At 42.2% G+C, this 19,042-nt stretch overlaps 1 protein-coding gene across 4 annotated transcripts in view; it reads left to right on the plus strand.

Moving 5' to 3' along the window:
• SLC35F2 (solute carrier family 35 member F2) overlaps positions 1-19,042 on the plus strand; it is a 64,088-nt gene that overhangs the window by 41,509 nt on the left and 3,537 nt on the right. For 3 of the 4 annotated variants that reach the window (XM_058663955.1, XM_058663953.1, XM_058663954.1), the window contains 5 exons: positions 5,376-5,535; positions 6,368-6,524; positions 7,318-7,370; positions 8,907-9,061; positions 11,388-12,040. In XM_058663955.1, the coding sequence (XP_058519938.1) occupies positions 5,376-5,535; positions 6,368-6,524; positions 7,318-7,370; positions 8,907-9,061; positions 11,388-11,570 (708 nt within the window). In that variant the 3' untranslated portion in view covers positions 11,571-12,040. Of the gene's footprint in view, positions 1-5,375; positions 5,536-6,367; positions 6,525-7,317; positions 7,371-8,906; positions 9,062-11,387; positions 12,041-19,042 lie in introns of those variants that run through there. The other variant, XM_058663956.1, reaches the window with a different exon arrangement.

Here is a 19,042-nt window from a genome sequence, read left to right on the forward strand (position 1 = left end):
TGTATACAAGTTCATCACTTCCCACACTGCTAATGCCATAGCAGATCAAAATAGTTCCTACTGAAATAAGTATAAATATTTGGTTGGCAGTTGATACTGTGATGTTGATGAGAGTTGTTTTATGCTCAAATGTGGCAAATACAATTAGATGTACCTTGAAACTACTGAAAAGTTGGAGATTTCCTAGCAAAGTAGCTCTTCACAACAAAGAACCAATTAGAAAGAACTTAGTAAACATTTTGAAGACAGGTGGTACCCAAGGGTATCATATGCTGGAGAGATGGTATTACAGGCTTGCAGTGCCTACATCCCTTGGGGGTACTGAATCATTTCCCAGGTGCTCCACTTCTGATCCAGCTCCCTGCTTATGACCTGAGAAAGCAACAGAGGATGGCCCAAAGCCTTAGGACCCTGCACCCATGTGGGAGACATAGAAAATAGTGCTTGGCTCCTATCTTTGGACCACCGCAACTCTGACCATTGCAGCCATGTGAGGAGATAACCAGCAGATGGAAACCTCTCTCTGTGTGTCTCCTCTATATGTACATCTGACTTTCAAATAAAAATAATAAGCCTTGTTTTAAAATTTCTCACCACTGTTTACTAAGTTTATTTTTACTGGATTAAAAGGAAAATGCGCCTAGATAGTGCTCTTTTTTAACTTAAAAAAATTATTTATTGACTACCTACTAAGTGGTAGGCACTAAACTGTCTACTGGAGACAAACATGTGAACACGTCTCTAACTGGGGCTGGTGTTTTGGCGTAGCTGATACAGGTGCTACCTTTCACTTAGCATCCCCTATGAGCCTGGCTTTGTGTCCTAGCTGCTTTACTCCAAGTGCAGACCCCTGCCAACAGCCTGGGAAAAGCAGTGGAAGATGGCGCAAGTTTTTGGGCCCCTGCCACCCATGTGGGAGGGTTAGAGAAAGCTTCAGTCTGGCTCCAGCCTGGCTGTTGTGGCTATCTAGGTAGTAAACCAGTGGATGGGATGGCTCTGCCCCATGCCTTCCCTTTTTCTTGTAACTCTGTAGAATAAATAAGCAAATCTTTCTCTCTTTCTTCCTTTCTTCTTTCTTTTTAATTTTAAAGTCTGTACCATCAGGAGCTTGCAATTTTACTGTTGTGGATCAGGGAAAAAAAAGGATGTGATGATTAAATTATGTGGTGGCTTGTATAGTGGAGATAAATAAGAGAAGGAGATGAGGAGTGTTGGAACAGAGACGAGGGATGAGGCATGAAGTTATGTAAAGGAAGAATTCTAGGTAGAGGGAACAGCATGAACAATGGTCATGAGTGTATACAGCTTTTTAGGCATAAAAAGGAGTCAGAGGAATTGGAATGGGGGAAGAGAATGGAAGGTAGTAGGAGATGAGGTCGGAGATGCTGGGTTTTGGGGATAATGTGGAGCATTTTTCTATTAGCAAGCTGATGCATGTCACCAACACTAAAATATTCCAGTGGAAGGAGTAAAAGCGCGATAGACTCCAAGGTCAGATTTAGACTTCTCAGAATAGTGAATTTATAACTTTCTGGCTTCCTCATTACACAAAACAGAACTGTGGAAAACTAAAGTGATGCTAGGCTTACTTCACTTGGAAAAGAGAAACGTCTTTAAAATCTCAGTAGTTTTCCCAAAGTAAATATACAGTAGGCATTTAAGTTGTTTCGTGTTTGTAACATTATGCTAAACATGTCCTCAGCAAATCTCTTTTTTTTAATATATATTTTTATTATATTATTTATGTATCTGAGGTGAAGGGGGATATTGAGGGAGAATCCCCACCCAGTCTCCCACCCGCCCAAGGTCCCAGATGTGGGGCATGCTGAGATACTTGCTCAAGTGGTCTTAATAGTCTTCCAGTTATGGATTGCTGCCAGTCACATCCCTCCCAGCTCGATTAGGTCATTGAGGAAGCCACTGATTGTCACAGTCCATCATGGAGTCTTAGCAAATCTCTTAATATTGTATTAATTTAACACTGAAATAAGAATTTGTTAAGACAGACTTAAGAGGTACATGAAGAATCCAAAATTTTGTAAAAATTAAAAATAGGAGCTATCTAGAGGACAGAGTTTATTGCCAATAGGATATGTGTACTTTTTACCATTAGGTAATGACTTACAAGCTTGTAGAAAATTTATTTATTTTGTTTGAAAGGCAGAGTGACAGAAAGGAGAGATGGAGATGGGTAAAGGAGAGAGAGACTCAGTTCATTGGTTCTCTTCACAAATGCCAAATGCCTGCCTGCTACAGGCAAGGATGGACCAAACCAAAATCAGGAGCCAGGAACTTCTCCTGGGTCTCCCAAATGGATGGCAGAGAACCAAAGATTGGTTTGCCATCTGCTGTCCCTCAGGCACATGAGCGGGGAGCTGGAAGTGCAGAGAAACCAAGACCCAAACCAGCAGTTTATATGGGATGCAGGTGTTCCACAATGTCTGCCCGCACATCATAATTCCACACACATTTACTTACCTGATTATGATTTTTATTAATTTTGGTATCTGCTGAAAAATTGTAAATTGGTACAAGTTGTAAACAGCTATACAAAATACAGTTATATTTTTTGCAGCTGAAGTTCAGCCCTTGAGCTATTGGAAACAACTTATTTCATTCTAACGTCTTAGAAATATGTCAGTATTTAGTTGTCAGAAGTCAGGTATACGTGGTCCTAGCAAGCAACATGTTATAAAAAAAGGCATCTACCTCCAAAACTCACTCCAGCAGCAGAGAGGCCTGTCTCTGGAACTGTTCAAGCCGATTTTCTAGTTGAGTAGATCTCTGGCATGCGTGATCTAGCAGAGTGGGAGTTTGGACTAAACGGTGTTTGAACCTTCTTCTTAAGGATTCCTTTCAAGATACTGAAAAAGAGGCTTGACAATTTATGGCTCATTTAATGAGGTGTCTACTTTGTCCATTTGCTCTTTACTGCCACAGCCCTACCTGCTACCTGCCTCTTCTCTTTTAAGCTCCTCTATTCATTCTACAATGTGGTTCTTTTAAAGATTTGCTTGAAAGGCAGAGTGACTGGGAGAGACATGGAAGAGTAAGCTTCCATCTGATGATTCACTCTGAATGGCCACAACGACTGGAGTGAGGCCTGGCTGAAATTAGGAGCCCAGAATTCCATCTGGGTTTCCTGTGTAGATGCCAGGGGCCCAACTGCTTGACCATCATCTGCTGCTTTCCCAGGCGCATTAGTGGGGAGCTGATCAAAAGTGAAATGGCTGGCACTTGAACTGGCTCTCAAATAGGATGCTGATGGCAGCTTAATTTTTTGTACCACAACTCTGGTCCTTGTATTAAAGAGATTGAATGAAATGAAACTTTTAGAACTAAAAGCATCAAAAAAGGCATCTATTACCAAGACAATACATTTAAAAAAATTTATTTTTAATAGATTTATTTATTAGTTTGAAATGCAGAGATACAGAGAGAAAGATACTTCCCCTCAGGTCACTCTCCAGATGGCCACAACAGCCAGGGTGGAACCAGGCCAAAGTCAGGAGGCTGGAACTCTATTTGGGTCTCCCATGTGGATGCAGGGATCCCAAGCTCTTGGACCATCTTCCACTGCTTGCCTAAGTGCATTGGTAGGGAGATGGGTTGGAAGTGGAGCAGCAGGGACTCAGACATCCATCTGGAATGCTGACATTACAGGTGCCTAACATGCCAACCACCAAAGTATTCTTTGAAAAAGGAAGTTCACGTAGATAAATGATGGGAGGTAAGAGAGATCTCCTGAGAAATCCTAGAATTTTCTAGTAGGAATGGGCCTATCAAACCATCGTATCTAATCCCTTCATTCCATATGAAGTGGAATCCCAGAGAGGACAGTGAACTGAGGCCCTTGGGCTCTCATGGTAACATAGGCAGTTTCCTTATAGATTCACTCGCTGTCCACCAAAAATTATTATAAATGATGCACATTTATGTTTGATATGACAGTACAGGTTGAGGATAGGAAGGATTCTGTGAAAGTTTTTGGAGTGCTTTTAATAGTTTGTGTGTGTGTGTTTGTTTAAAAGATGTAGCTTTGACTTTGTTAAAGCATTATGACTGGATTTTCCTGTGTCTTCCGGGACAGGCCATTATCACTTGCATCACTTAGTGGTTTGTTATTCAGGAAGGCACAATAAAGCACTTAGAGAGTTCTGCATCTGGAATACCTAACAAGAGAAGGTGCCCATTTTACTCATGGCATGTTGGGCTCCGTTGATGATACAGGAAGACAATCAGTAAGCACTATGGACAGGGTTGGGCAGGGTGCTGAGGTTAGGGGAGAGTTAATGAAAGAATCAGGGACAAAGTTACACACAGGCCAAGCAGGGCAAGCAGTAAACAGCATTTTCAGGAACATCATACAGATGTAGTTTAAATTCATATGAAATTTGAATTTGTGCAGTTAAGGATTGAATGAGTGGAATCTCGTGGTATCTTGCCAGCGATTTTGGGTTGGCTATAATTTTGGCAACGTCAGTCATCCCACCTTTCAGGTTGTCCCACAGTCAATATGTACTGAAGACGTACAAGGAAGAGGAAATGAGAGTGTGTGCCACAAGTGAGTGAGTGTTTTATAAGGCAGGGCTGGGACACCAGGTCAGGGAGCTGGTGCCTGTTCTGTCACTGTTACCTGGACTTCTTTATCATCCTTGGCTCAATTGTGAGACATCTGGTGCATACAGATGATAAATACCTTGCTGTCTAGCTGAGTTGCTCCTGAGTCTGTCTTGTTCACATCTGTTTCCAGGTCCTCTCTGTGTCTCCTACATGGCAAGGGGCTTAATTCATATTTGTTGGATAAACGAAGGAAAGAAACTTTACTTCCTGGACTTACAGATCTGTAGTTGGGAGTGTAGAGATAAATTGCATGGGACCTTGGGTGGAATTCTTGGATTCAGCAACTGGCTCTTCCATTTTAATTGTGCAATTTGGGTCAACTCACAATTGTTGTGCAGATGAAAAGAGTTGATTTAGGTGAAGCTCTCAGGATAGAGCTGGCAGTAATAAATACTCAACAACTATTATTTCTTAATATTACTTAATTATCTTTTTTTTTAGCTAATGGAAGAAGTTTTTTTTTAAGACTTTTAAAATTTGAAAGTCAGGGTAACAGTGATCTTCACTAGTTCACTCTAAATAGCTGTAGCAGCCAGGACTGGCCAAGGTTAATGTCAGGAGCCTGGAACTCCACCCAGGTCACACCCATGGGTGGCAGGAGCCCAAGTATTTGGACCATCTTCTGCTTTTTTAGCTGGGACTCCAAGAGATACTGTGATATGGGATGCTGGCATCACAGAGTGGCTTAGCTCTCTGTGCCAGAACACAGGCCCCTGAAAGAGATTTTAAACTAACTTTCCCTTTCTGTGCAGCTTTTGGATTGCTTTGGAATTCCCGTGTTGATGGCTCTCTCGTGGTTTGTTCTGTACGCAAGATACAGAGTGATTCACTTCATTGCCGTGGCTGTCTGTCTTTTGGGCGTAGGAACCATGGTTGGTGCAGACATATTAGCCGGGAGGGAAGACAATTCAGGTAAGACTGTATTGGGGTTCAGTCACAGAAATGTTTTGCTCATGTTTCATTTTTATTTTGCAAAGAAAAGAATAAAAAGTAGAAAACAGATTCCAGTTGATTAAAACTTTGTTTTCGAATTTCATTATTTCTGGTTTTCAGTAACCACATCCATGAAACAATTGTTATTTTTCCCCCAGCCCACAGTGCTGGCCTCATCTTTTCCATCCTGCTAAATAGTTCTGTTTTGTCTCATGAGAAAAGTTTTGTTACATAGTTGGAATAATCTCTTTTGAGCTCATAACCTTGGAGTTAGTGAAAAGTCTATTGCAGACACTTTGTTTCTTGTTTTTATCAGAAAAAAACATTGTTTTATGGCTGAAACTGCAAAATATTTATGATTTTCTTTAAACAGAAGTGTTGGGGCAGGGAAAGGAGACTTGCTATTCACTGGAGTGTTTCTGATGAATGCACAGAGCACTGATAGCATAATGGTTCATTAAGGTCGGTGAATTCATCCCATCTACACGTGGTGGCAATGTCTTCTTAGTTTGAGAGAAGTAGCTTGCTCATTAAGCTTGCTTCCCTATGATTCTCAATGAACTCCCTTCAGTAAATCCCAGAAGTTTATCATTGTCATTGAGCCACTTCCTGAGGCTGCAGGTAATACTGTGTACCACTACCTTCCAGCTGTCAGTGTCCTGAGGAGCCAGATTAAAAAAAAATCAGAGGAAGACATTCTGAGTTTCTAGAAACCAGGATGAAGTTTGATCTTATTTAAATGAGAGCCAGGTCATTTCCTGGAGGTTCACCCATTGATGTTGTCTTCCTGTTGTGGCTTGTCTTCCTGCAGGGAGTGATGTGCTAATTGGTGACATCCTCGTGCTTGTTGGGGCTTCCCTGTACGCCGTTTCTAACGTGTGTGAAGAGTACATCGTGAAGAAACTAAGCAGACAGGAGTTTTTAGGAATGGTGGGCTTGTTTGGAACAATTATTAGCGGCATACAGCTGTAAGATTCCAACTTTTTCTTAAAACTAAAATTAAAAAATGTACCATAGATGATGACTTTAGAACTGCTAATAGTCATTGTTGATTTAGCCAAAATTCACATTTTGAAATCAATAGCTTGCTAAATTTCTACCAGAGACTTGGTAAAATAGTGCCCTGGTGTGTGATACTCAGGATTACGGATTGCAATGTGGGAAGGTCATGAACAGTGTGAACTTATGGTTTCCACTCATTTCCAGTAAACGTTAGTACATTAACTTCCCTTTAAATGTATTCAAAAGCAAAACATGATACCATGGCTTCTTGTGATAGCTGACTATTGTTGAATAACACTTGGAAAGAAAATATCTTTAAGGGCTTTTGTTTTTATTCTTTGTCTTTTTATTAAAGATAGTCTTTTATATTTCAAGAAAAAGTTAAAAGTTAATTTAACTTCTTGTTAAGATCTATATACCTATTCATCTGTCTTTCATCCTTGGCCTTATTTTCCAAATGCCTAAAATAGGCATTTGGGCCAAACAGAAACCAGGAATCTGGAATTCATTGTGGGTCTCCTACATGGGTGGCAGGGACCCTGCTACTTGAGCTGTCCCTGTTATCTCTCAGGATGCACATTACCAGGAAGTTGGAATCAGGAGTGCAGCATTTGGGACTTTAACCCAAGCATTCCAGTGTGACCTTTGTGTGTCCAAAATAAACATAATTCATGACTTTAGCCAAAGTATGGTAACTGACATTTTCCTAAAATGATAAAAATCAGTATGTATCTCAACAACTTCTTGTTCTCATCTTAGGTTGATTGTGGAATATGGGGATATTGCCAGCATTCACTGGGACTGGAAAATTGGTATGTAAATAAGTGATACGTTCTTTTCTTTAAGTTTTGATTTATCTTAGTTGACTTTAGTCTTATTTTGTTCTAGTTCATATTTTATCCTAATTGACAAAATGCACTTGAAGAAATAATTACTTCCTCTCAGTATTACATGTTCTTGGTAAATCATACCAGATGTAGTGCTTTATGTTGCGTTTCCTCCGAGAATTGGTAGATGAACCTCCATGAAATTAATGTTTAATTTTTACCTGTAGGAATAGCTTTACTTTACTAGGAGTTTTCCACTAGAGTAAGTTTGACTCTCACATGAGCTTTCAGTTAGATCTGTATCTTAGGCCCTTAGACCTCTTGGTAAGGTGGTTATCTGCTTAATATAATTCTTAACAGTAATCAGAATCATCTAATGGTGTCTGATCACAAACCACTTCCCTTTCTCCTCTGATCTGATATTCCCAGGTATCTGCACAAATAAAGCAGAATAAACTGGCAGGCCAGTTAGGAAAGATTTTAGCCTTGTTTAATGATGGGTTTGAAGGAAGTTAAATAGTATGTAATGTCATAGAAAGTTGTGTTCCGGGTATGGGTAATTTAATTCAGTTAAATAGCTTAGACTGCCAGAAATGTGTGTATGAGTGTGTTGCATATGAAATGAGATTAAGGAATCCTTTACAAAACAGGCACTCTGATGAAAGAGCATCTCTTGACTCTCACTGATCTAGAGATGATAGCCACCTTGTAATGTCTGGGAGCAATTGAATCTAATGAGATGAAAAAAATACAGTTGATCTAATGACTACCATGGGTGCCCTATACATGCTTTTTCTGAATCCTGTTACACAAACCATGCAAATAAAAGCAAACAAAAGACTGACTGTGAATGATTTCCCTTGACACATGGTGTTGCTTCTACTTTGACTGTACGTTTGTCTCAGGCATCACTCTGCCCTGAGATGTAGTCACATGAGAAGCAAGATTTTATTGTCTCAGTCATTTGGCACTTGGTTGGATCTTTGAGGTCCTTCACTTATATCACAACTTGTTGTTAGTAGTTTCATGGGTTTTTTGTTCTTGTTTTTAAGATTTTTTCATTTTAATCAGAAAGATTATTATAGAGAGAAGGAGAGACAGAGAGAAAGATCTTCCGACCTCTGGTTCACTGCTAAATGGCCGCAGTGGTCAGAATTGAATCGATCTGAAGCCTGAATCGATCTGAAGCCAGGAGCTCCCTCTGGATCTCCCATGTGGGTGCAGGGTCCCGAGTACTAAGGCCATCCTTGACTGCGTTCCCAGGCAATGAGCAGGGAGCTGGATGGGAAGTGGAGCAGCCAGGACACAATCCCTGTGCATGCAAGGGGGAGGATTGCGCAACTGTGCCATCACACCAGACCTAAGTATTGGTAGTTTTCTTCACAATGCTGGCTGTTAGCAGGAATTTTTTGATGCACATAGTATGTTAATGAACCAGGGAGTTTTGGATGGCAACCAAGCTTTTCTACCATTTGTCTCTCAATTTCTTTTCTTATGCTAGGTATCTTCCTTTTTTCACAGCTCTGCTGTTTGTGGCATTTGCCCTCTGTATGTTTTGCCTGTACAGCTTCATGCCAGTGGTGATCAAAGTCACTAGTGCTACGTCCGTCAACCTGGGCATCTTGACAGCTGATCTCTACAGCCTTTTCTTTGGCCTCTTTCTCTTTGGGTATAAGGTAAGAAAATAAGAATACTTGCTTGGTTCCAAAGAAGTAAAGGGGATCTGTAAGACTCTTTGTCCAAAAATAAAATTTTCTCATCCTCTTGGCAAGAATCTCAATGGTGGGCCTCACTCCTTTTATAATTGTTTTTGCATTAGAAAGTAAGTTCAAAAAAAGAAATGGTCATTTTGGGGTTTTTCTGAAGAGTGAAATAAAGTTGGGTTTATCTTTGATGGAATGACCTAAGATACCAGCCTAGGAGAATGTCAACCAAGCACCACCATAGGTGTTGTGGCCCTCAAGAGACAGTCCAGCTTGGATTGTCTTTGCGCTGGACATAGATAAAATGTTTGGAGTGGCTGATGGAAAAGGAGAGATACATGATCGAAACAGTTTCAGGGTGAATACCTGCTAGTATTATGATGATAATAGTTTTGACCTTACAGCTTCCTCTCAAAGATTTTAGAACTCTCAAGGGTCTTTGGACCACATTTTGAGGGCCAGTGCAGTAGAAATCCATCTATTCTCTACTGCGAAGTCTTGCTTGCTTGCTGTTGTTTGAGTTTCAGTGTTCGCTGTTAACTTGATACTTTTTAATTTCAGTGGGGGATATCAATCACATTTCTCTGTTCTGATACAATTTTGTATCCAAACAGACAACTTTGTCCTTGATTTCACACTGTTCATGGGAATTTGCTAGGAGCTCACACCATTTATCCGAATTCAGCTCAGTGGGTTCAGTGCAGGTCTCAGAAATTTCTGCAAATGCAGCATTGATCTTTTCATCTTGCAAAGCTACATGTGATAAGAACTAGCTGTTATTTTGCAGACTTGCTGGTTAAGATTATTTCTGAGCTGAGAATGAAAGAATGTGAAGACTTATTGGTAGCATCACAAAAGAGTAGGAAATGGCAGAGGGAATCACTGGAGTGGTCTTGGGGGACCTGATCATTTTTTTTTCCTTGAGAGCACAGTTGTCCAGGACCACCTCAGTGCTGTGGCTGCATTTCAGATGACTGCGCCTAGGGCATGATGCCATTTGTCTACTGCTGTTCCAGCTTGGTCGCTTGCCGCAGCTCAAAGAAGGGCTGAGAATTCAGCCGCATTAACACATAACACCCTCACACATGCTGTTTTCCCTTAACCACTCATATTGATTTAGCTTTAGTAGTTTGCTTTTCCATCGTCAATAGAACAATGTCCACAAGGGAGCTAAGATTAAATAAATAAAAACGTGTAAAAAAATAGTAACACTTGTTACTACCTGTTATGGACTTCCTTTATTTAAATATTTGCTCTTCAGCTGCTTTTACTTGTGATATAAAAGAGCCCTTTTATGACTCATTGTTTGGACACCTCTGCTTGTATCAGGATCACAGCATGTGCTCTCTAACTTCCTCTGCAGTCCTTGTGTTTTATGTTCCTTTGTCCCTGCTTGTCTAGCAGTTTACGCAAATCTGTTTTTACTGTTTTTGGTCAAAGGTCATGTCAAGCCGTATACAGTAAAATGCTGATCAGGTCTGTGATCTTTGGAGTGAATTCCAGTGGCGAAATAAAATTCAGGTCATAATGGAAAATGCCAAGCCTTTTAAACTTGGTTTTGAAATACAGAACAGTAAATCCAATAAACCATCAATTTAAAAAATTACAATATCTAAAGTAACTTTGGGTCTGCGATTTTTGAAGTAATTAGTTAAAAAAGAGGCTTACAATGAAAAGAATAAAACAAATGTATGTATCTGTTTGAAAGGTGACAGAGATCTCGTATCCCATGATTCACTCCCCAAATGGTCCCACAGACTGGAGCTGAGCCACACAGAAGTCAGGAGGCCAGAACTCCATATAGGTGACTGGAGCCCAAACCTTTGGTCATACTCTGCAGCTCTTACTTGGTGCCTTAGCAGGGAGTTGGATTGGAAGTGGAGCAACCTGGTCTTGAACTATTGCTCATATGGGATGCTGGCACTGCCAGTAGTAGCTTGACAAGTTGTACAAGGACACCTGCCCAATAGTTTCTTCTGTTTCATATTAGTAGTGTGAGCTGTGCCTCCTGTCTGCAGCGGGCTGTCTCATGGAGTCTGTGCAAACCTTGTATCTTCTCCACTAAATGCAGGGTAGGGTAGAACTGGAGTATCTGTAGCAAAGGCAAAGGTTCTGGTTTCTCCCAGGATCTGGTTGTCAGAGCCCATGAACACAGGAGGCATTTCAGAGGGCATTAGTGTCTCCTCAGGCTGCTTGACACCAAGGGCAGTGAGGTGGTACTCAAGGCACAGCTGGCCAAAGGCAGCAGCGCAGATGGCCGCGTGAGGAAACACACCCCAGCGCCGCTCTTCTCTTCTAGTTTTCAGGACTCTACATCCTGTCCTTCAGCGTCATCATGGTGGGCTTTATCCTGTACTGTTCTACGCCGACACGAACGGCAGAGCCAGCCGAGAGCAGTGTACCCCCGGTCACCGTCATTGGAATCGACAACCTGGGGCTGAAGCTCGAGGAGAACCTTCCAGAGACGCACGCTGAGGTCTAGTAGCCAGCCAGGGATGGTGCACGCCTGTGCACCACAGAAGAAAGCAGCGCCCGCTGGCTGCTGAGGCGACACTCCGGGAAATGAGGAGGCTCCGAGTGAACACACCATTGGACTGGATCCAGTGGGTAGACTTTGGAAAAGAAAACTAAAGAATGTCTCAAAAATAGAAATATCAAAACCCAGCAGAACCCAAGGCTAGATTGTGTTTCTGCGTATTTTAAGGACCAAAACCTGTGTTAGGGAGGTGAGGTGTAGGTCCCACACTGAGGTCTTCAAGGTCTGTGTGGGAAACAGGATGGGGGAGGCACCCAGGAGAGAGCCAGCTGTGGGACAGGCTGCTGATGATTGGGAGCAGGGGCAGTGCAGGGTGGCCTGCACATAGGTTTTTTGCTCTGCTGAGCAGTTACTGTCCCCTGGGCTTGTGGCCTTTGGGTATAGAGGAGGCCTGCTGACTGACTGCATGTCGTGGGGAAGTGACACTGGGTAGCCCTGGACAAGCCCTGAGACACCAATGTGACTACTGTAGATGTGGTACATGGCAACACAGTAAACCTTGGAGTCATCTCCCATTTTTTTTTTCCTAAGTGTTCTCTGTCACTCCTGGCTCAAGTCTGTTTTAGACCATATTCACTCCTTCACTGCAGGTCCCCAAGCAAACTCCCTGCCCTCACAGTCCATGAGACTGGATGTCTCATCCACGTTTTCAGGCCCCCATCTTGTTCTCCAAGATTTCTCAGACCTGAGTTCAATCCATGCACACCATCATTTCAAAAACACTCCCATAGCCTCCTGGGATATTCCTGTTGGCCCCATTATTAAACATCAAGCAAGGCTACCAAGTTTTAACTGCGAATGATCACAAGTAGAAAGTTTTGTTTGTATATCTGATTAAAAAAGTGGAGTATAATCAAAATGGAAACAAGATGAATAATTTATCAGAAAAGTATATCCAGGAACCTTGAGAATCCCCTAGTTGTTGAAATGGCGTGCTGCTCCCCATCTTTCCAATGTTTGTAATACTCCTAGACTTCTGTGACGTTTCTTCAATACAAACTGCTATTATGAAGATTCAATGTAATATTGACAAGCAGAATACCACTTAAACAAAATGTCTGTACATTTTTATACAAATATAAAAGAAGTCATGATTAAGTATTCATTGATTAAAAGACTGAAACCATGGAAATATATCCACTGTGTGGTTTCGTTGATTAACCAGTTCCCCTTGTGGATCGTAAATGTATCTGTGATTTCCTCAAATCCAGCTTCTCAGAATCATACCATCAGTGAGACAAACTTACCGATATGGAGGCTACTCTGGGATTTAAGGGAGGATTTCACAGGTCACACACACACACACACACACACACACACACACACACACACAATGTCTAATTCTGAACTACCGCATTGGGTTTTCTCTTTCTGCAGTGAAATAACTCATTGTCTACCACTAATGAAAACTGCTTTTTCAATTCATGTTTGGTTTGATTGCCTCCCATGAACATAGAAGGTTATATCTGAATGACCATGTTGGGAAGATTTTTCCCTTTAGTTTGCACACTGGCTGTTCCTAAAAGTCTCTTGCCTGTGAAGCCTGTTTCCCTGGAGGATGGGTGGGGAAGTGGAGCGTCTCAGGAGACTAAATCCCTTATGACCATCAAGCTGAGTTGAGTTGTCTGCTCTTCCTATACCTTTGTGAGGCCGACCTGGCTGGTTCCCACTCTGCTCCAGATTCCTGAGCCCTTGCTCTTGTCTTCCTGTTAGCACAGGGCTGCATGCTCACTCTTTACTCATCACAGATTGAGTCCTGCATCAACAGTAGCCTTTTTTCATGTCTCTAGGCCTTTGGTCACCTCATCTGTTGTATTCATGAAATAAGCATTGCCTTTGGTCCTAATCCAGAACACCAAAGGGCAGATTGCCCTGAAGACTTTCCTGGAGGTGAGTGGAGTTAGCAAGTATCCTACCCTGCTCTGTTCCCTTTCCACTCATTTTCTTCAGTTCTAGTTTTCTCCCTCTGTTCTTAGACGGGAGAGGGGCAGAAGATTTCAAATGGGCCTTCCAAGTTAAAACCCAGAATTCAGTGTCCCTTGAACCATAGCTGTTAGCTAATATTATTGCGAGGTTGCTCATTCTGGTTAAAATTAATTTGTAAGGACTTGGAGTTTTTGTTAACAATTTTTATTTTCACCTACATTAAAAAAATAGAATGTGGGGTTCGGGGATGGGAGGGAGATATCTGGGAGGGTTCACTCCTCAGATGCCAACAGCAGCCAGGCCTGGGTCAGGCTAAAGCCTTGGACTCCATCCAGGTTTTCCATGTGTGTCAGGAACCTAAATACTTGGGCCACTATCAGTGGCCTCCCAGGGCAATAGCAAGAGGCTGAATTGGAAACAGAGGTGGAACTCTGATGTGAAATGCTGGTGTCCCAAGTGGCAGCTCTGCATCCTGTGCTACAGTGCCTGTCCAAGACTAGCAGTTTTAACTGAGCCTGCATGACAGATTCTATGGATAGGGAGGGAGGGATAGAGAGAGAGAGAGACAGAGATTTCGTCTACTGGTTCATTTCCCAGTAGGGTGGGTTCAAACTAGGAGCCGGGAACTATATTCTAGTCTCCCACATGGGTGGCAGGGCCCCAAGTTCTTGGGCCACCACCATGTACTGCCTTGTAAGACACATTAGCAAGTAAGCTGGTTCAGAAGCACTGGTATCAGGGCTTGAATTGGCACTGACTGAGAATGTGGGCACCCCAAGTGGCAGCTTATGCTGCTGCACCACCACGATTGACCCTTAATGATAAATATTTTAATTGACCCATTACTGTTTCAGCGTGTTAATAGTCATATTTCATGTATACAGTAGCAATGCTGGGCATGACAGGTGTAATTTCTTTAAATGAGACAATCCAAGAACAGTTGATGTAATACAAGGGTACTTCAAAAAAACTCATGCAAAACTGAGTTAAAAAATAAGTGTGTTTTGGTGCAAAAATTGAAATCCAGCTTTTTCATAATACATGATTTTCATGAACTTTTAAAATATTTTATCAATTTTCATGAACAGCCTTAAGTTTTCATAACATTCACAATCACAAATGTGTTTGGACATGAATCCAATAGTTCCCTAAATAACTTTCCAATGACTATTTTATTATAAAATCCATGGATTGTGTGTCAATTACATCTATTTAAATACATGCTGACCACATTGGCTAAAAGGAACACAACTTTTGAAATGTAACTCGGGCAACTTCCTTTAAATCTTTTTTATAATTGTAGTTACTGATTTTTTTATTTTTAGAAGGTTGCTATGCATGCTATTTAAAAAGTGCTGCTGAATAGTAAAATAGCATTGCTAGATTGTTCCCTAGTGTTGTATAAATGGAATAAATTATGCAGCAGGACTGTGGTAACACAGAGGAGAGGGCTTTGCTGGTGTCATTTTCCCTATCTCTGTCTTGAAAGTGGGTTCCGTCTTCTGGGCACACAGCTTCTCACCTTTCTGACCTGGGTTCTCACCCACTTGGTGGGTATTTATCAACAGAGTTCCAGCAGGTGGCACTTTAGCAACCATAACATCCCCAAAGACTGGTGACATACACAAGAATTTTTGTCACTTTGTAGTTCTTCCACAGCATCTTGTTAAATAAAGTTTTGTTGACTTTTTTTTTTTTTTTTGAGAATGCGTCTTCAAATGGCTATAGCAGCTGTTCCAGGTTGGGCTGAGGCCAGGAGCTGGGAACTCAATCCAGGTCTTCCACGTGAGTGGCAGGACTGGAGTTATTTGTGCTATCACTTGCTGCTTTCCTTCCCAGGGTCTCCCTTGGCAGAAAGCTGGAATCCCTGGGAATCAGACCCAGGCACGCTGGTGTGGGATGTAGACCTCTGAACCAGTGTCCCAAGCAGTACGTCATATCTGCTTCTTGTCTTGTTTTTTAAAGTATATTACAGGGTAATACCTGGGGTTACAGTTGAAGAATTTGAGTCCACATAAACAGAAACATCCATCGCAGAGACATCCTCATACAGTTGGTGGCTAGAGTGAAAACACAACCTGTAGCTCTGGCCTTTCAGATTAGCTGATCTTCAGGGTTCCCACTTGAAGAATGCTGAGGGGATCACCAGTCCTTGGAATTGCTGAGCCAGGATTTGCAAATAGACTGCTGGAGAGAGCTGTTGGGCAGTGTTTTCGGGAAGAAAAGCTAGTTTGGGGTCTGGTTTTTCCTGCAGCTCTGAAGACTGTCTTTCTGTGAAGTGGTCTCCATTTGTATGCCTAATCACGCTTCTCTTCTCTATTGTAATTACAGTGCTTTGCCATTCCATCCACATTTAATCACTTAGGATCTGGACATATCCTGAGCCCTCAAAAGACGTCAATAAATCAGGGAAATTCAGGCAGATAACCACTTAGCTGATTAAAAGGCAAGAGATTTATGAGGGGAATTAGGTAATGCTGAACATGCAGTTCTCCAGTAGCGGTACAAAGGGTGTCTGGAGAAGTCTGGCAATATAGCAATGGTCAACTGGGGGAGCAAGCCCTGCAGAACAGCAAAATGGTGCCTGCCCTTCCATGTATGAATCTGTAAACCTGTAGGAGTTCATGTTGCAAGATTTCTTCTCCCAGGGTTCAAACGCTTTACCATGTACTTTGTTCCTTGGTTTAAGTGTTATCTTCTAACAATCCTAGCTTTAAAAGTATCAGCACTTTAGAGAAGGCAATTTAGGTTGAAAGGGCAGGAGAATTGATCTCAATAAAATATATACAAGCCATTTGAACAACCGTTGGCTCTAAGTGACCACAAACAGGCACTGAGATGGCTCTCTGGAGTCGTCACTTGGTTTTTGCCACTGTCTGTCTGCTGGGGAGGCACGTCCGCACACGAGGTATGACCCAGACACATTGCCGTGCCATCTCACCCTCCCTGACCTTGGATGTTACGATGTGCCTAGTGACTGTCCTTTCCACTTGCTCTCCAGCACCTCACTTGCTTTGGTCTTAGGAAGTCATGTGAAAAGTTACCTTGGTCATTGTGAAAAGCCTGCTAGTTCATGCCACACACTTTTAGGTGGGAGAAACACACGTCCGTACCCAAACCCCATCATCCAAACTCCCGGAGGCACACTTCCTTGAGGAATTGCTACTCCCAGAAGCTGCTGATGGCAGCAGCTTCAGAGAGTTTGTCTTCAGGCCCCTACACATCTCTCAAGCATTCCTCTAGACCTTTATGGACTGAGTGCATATGACACCTGCACTTGAACACAGTTGGTGTACAGCACTTTCTTCATCCCTGTTGTCAGTTCGAAGGATTGTAGGGGAGGATCAAGGCTTGGTCCTTCATCCAAACAAAGTGAGAGGTTTGCTAGAGCAGCCAGATTTGGTTCAGCTGTGAGTGAAGCTTGGCTGGTGAACACATTATGTCGGCTTAGTAACTCTTCAGTTATCGCACAGGAACATGGTCAAACTCATGGCTCATTGTACATAGGCAGAGCAGAACAGAAGGACTATAGGTCAGATCAGGAGAAAGTTGGAAGTCTATCAGTAGGGATTGGGGTTCTCTAAATGCCTGTCTCCTAGAAAGCAGACTAGCTAGGGTTTGAGGAAACACTTAAATAAGGCTCCAAGTCGACATTTAGCCTGGTAGTCAAGATGGTCACATTGGAGTATGGGTTTAACTCCTGATTCTGGCTCCTGACTCCAACTTCCTGGCACTGCAAACCTAGGGAAGAAGTGATGATAGGTAATTTGGTGTCCTGTTCTGCTCTCTCTATGTACAATGAACCATGGGTTTGAACCATGTTCCTGTGCAATAACTGACACCACATTTCCTTTCCTTCCCTTCCCTTCCCTATTACGGATTTATTTATTTTTATTGAAAATAAAATTTTTCACTTCCCAAGTGGTTGGCAATAGCTGAAACTGAACTGATCTGAAAGCAGAAGCCAGGAGTTTGCTCTGCATCTCAGTTTCCCAAATGGGTAAATGGTCTCAAGGCTTTGGGTCATCTTCCACTGCTTTGCTAGGCCACAGGCAGGGAAGTGGAGCAGCTGGACATGAATTGATACCAAAATGGGATCCTGGCACATGAGGGAGGATTAGCCAATTGGGCCATTGTACTGGACCGGTAATTGGGTTTCTGCCAGCCGTCTGGGAGATCTGGATTAGGATCCTGACTCTTGGCCTTGGCCTTGGCCCAGCTCTATCTTTTGCAGATACTTGGAGAGTCCATCAGGGGGTTTGGAAGTTCTCTCTGTTCTTGTTAGTTTTTCTCTCTTTGCCTTTCCAATAAAGAAAAAGGTTCCTCAAATGGGACTGTATGTAGAGGGGAGAAGAAACTGGAGAAGTCAAGAGTTCAAGAAATCTGGGACTAAGATGAATTTAAGAAAAACAATGAGGAGCTAGCATGGTGGCATAATATGCTAATCCTCCACCTGCAGTGCTAGCATCCCAAATGGGTACCAGTTTGATTCCTGGCTGTTCTGCTTCTGATCCAGCTCTCTAATTACGGCTTTGGGAAACAGCAGAGGATGGCACAAGTCCTTAGGTCCCTGTACCCACATGGGAGACTTGGAAAAAAGCTCCTGACTTTAGGTCAGCCCAGGTCCAACCATTATGAACATCTGGGAAGTGAACCAATGGATGGAACATTTCTCTCTCTCTGTAGCTCTGACTTCCAGGTAAAAATGAATCTAAAAAGAAAGAGAGAAAAAAGAAAGGCAACAAAGGACACTGAAGACAAAATGAATTCAGTTTGGCCTCCAAACAGACTTACGTCCTTAGAATATCCTTAACTTTTTAAAATGGGCATTTCTCTCTCCCATTTCTCTATATCATTGTTACTGCATGCCCGGGAAGTAAAACGCAAGTGCATCCTGGCTTTCATTCCTTTCACTTCCTCCACCGTATTCTCTCAGTTTACATTTTATCTTCTAATTTTCATGTTTTATTAGTGGCACTATTCTTAGTGTCACTCAGATTTAAACTTTTTTTAATTTTAATTTTTTTTATTGATTACATTGCATTATGTGGCACTGTCTCATAGGCTGTGGGATTCCCCCAACCCTTCCCCATACCCTTCCCCCATGGTGAATTCCTCCACCTTGTTGCAGTATTACAGTTCAAATTCAGTTAAGATTCTTTCATTGCAAGCATAGAGTCCAGCATCTTATTGTCCAGATAAATTCAGTGGCTTCTTGGGGAGACCATCTCTGGTCTGAAGGCAGAGCTGGCAGAGTATCATCCCGAAGATTTAAACTTTTAAAACTGTATGTTCATTCTTCACTCTTTATGTCCAAAGGGGCTCTTGCTGATGCATGGTGGTTCTTTGTGGGTGAAATCTTTTGTGTCTGCTTCTTTTTAGCTCTTGCTTTAGATCCAACTCATTACTTGGTCAGCCCTGGTCTTATAGCCTTCTGTGTTAGGGTTCCTCAGAGAAACAGAAGCAATGGGCTATTGACAAAGGTATGTATA

Source organism: Ochotona princeps, chromosome 4, assembly GCF_030435755.1.
Source record: "Ochotona princeps isolate mOchPri1 chromosome 4, mOchPri1.hap1, whole genome shotgun sequence".
Lineage (NCBI taxonomy): Eukaryota > Metazoa > Chordata > Mammalia > Lagomorpha > Ochotonidae > Ochotona > Ochotona princeps.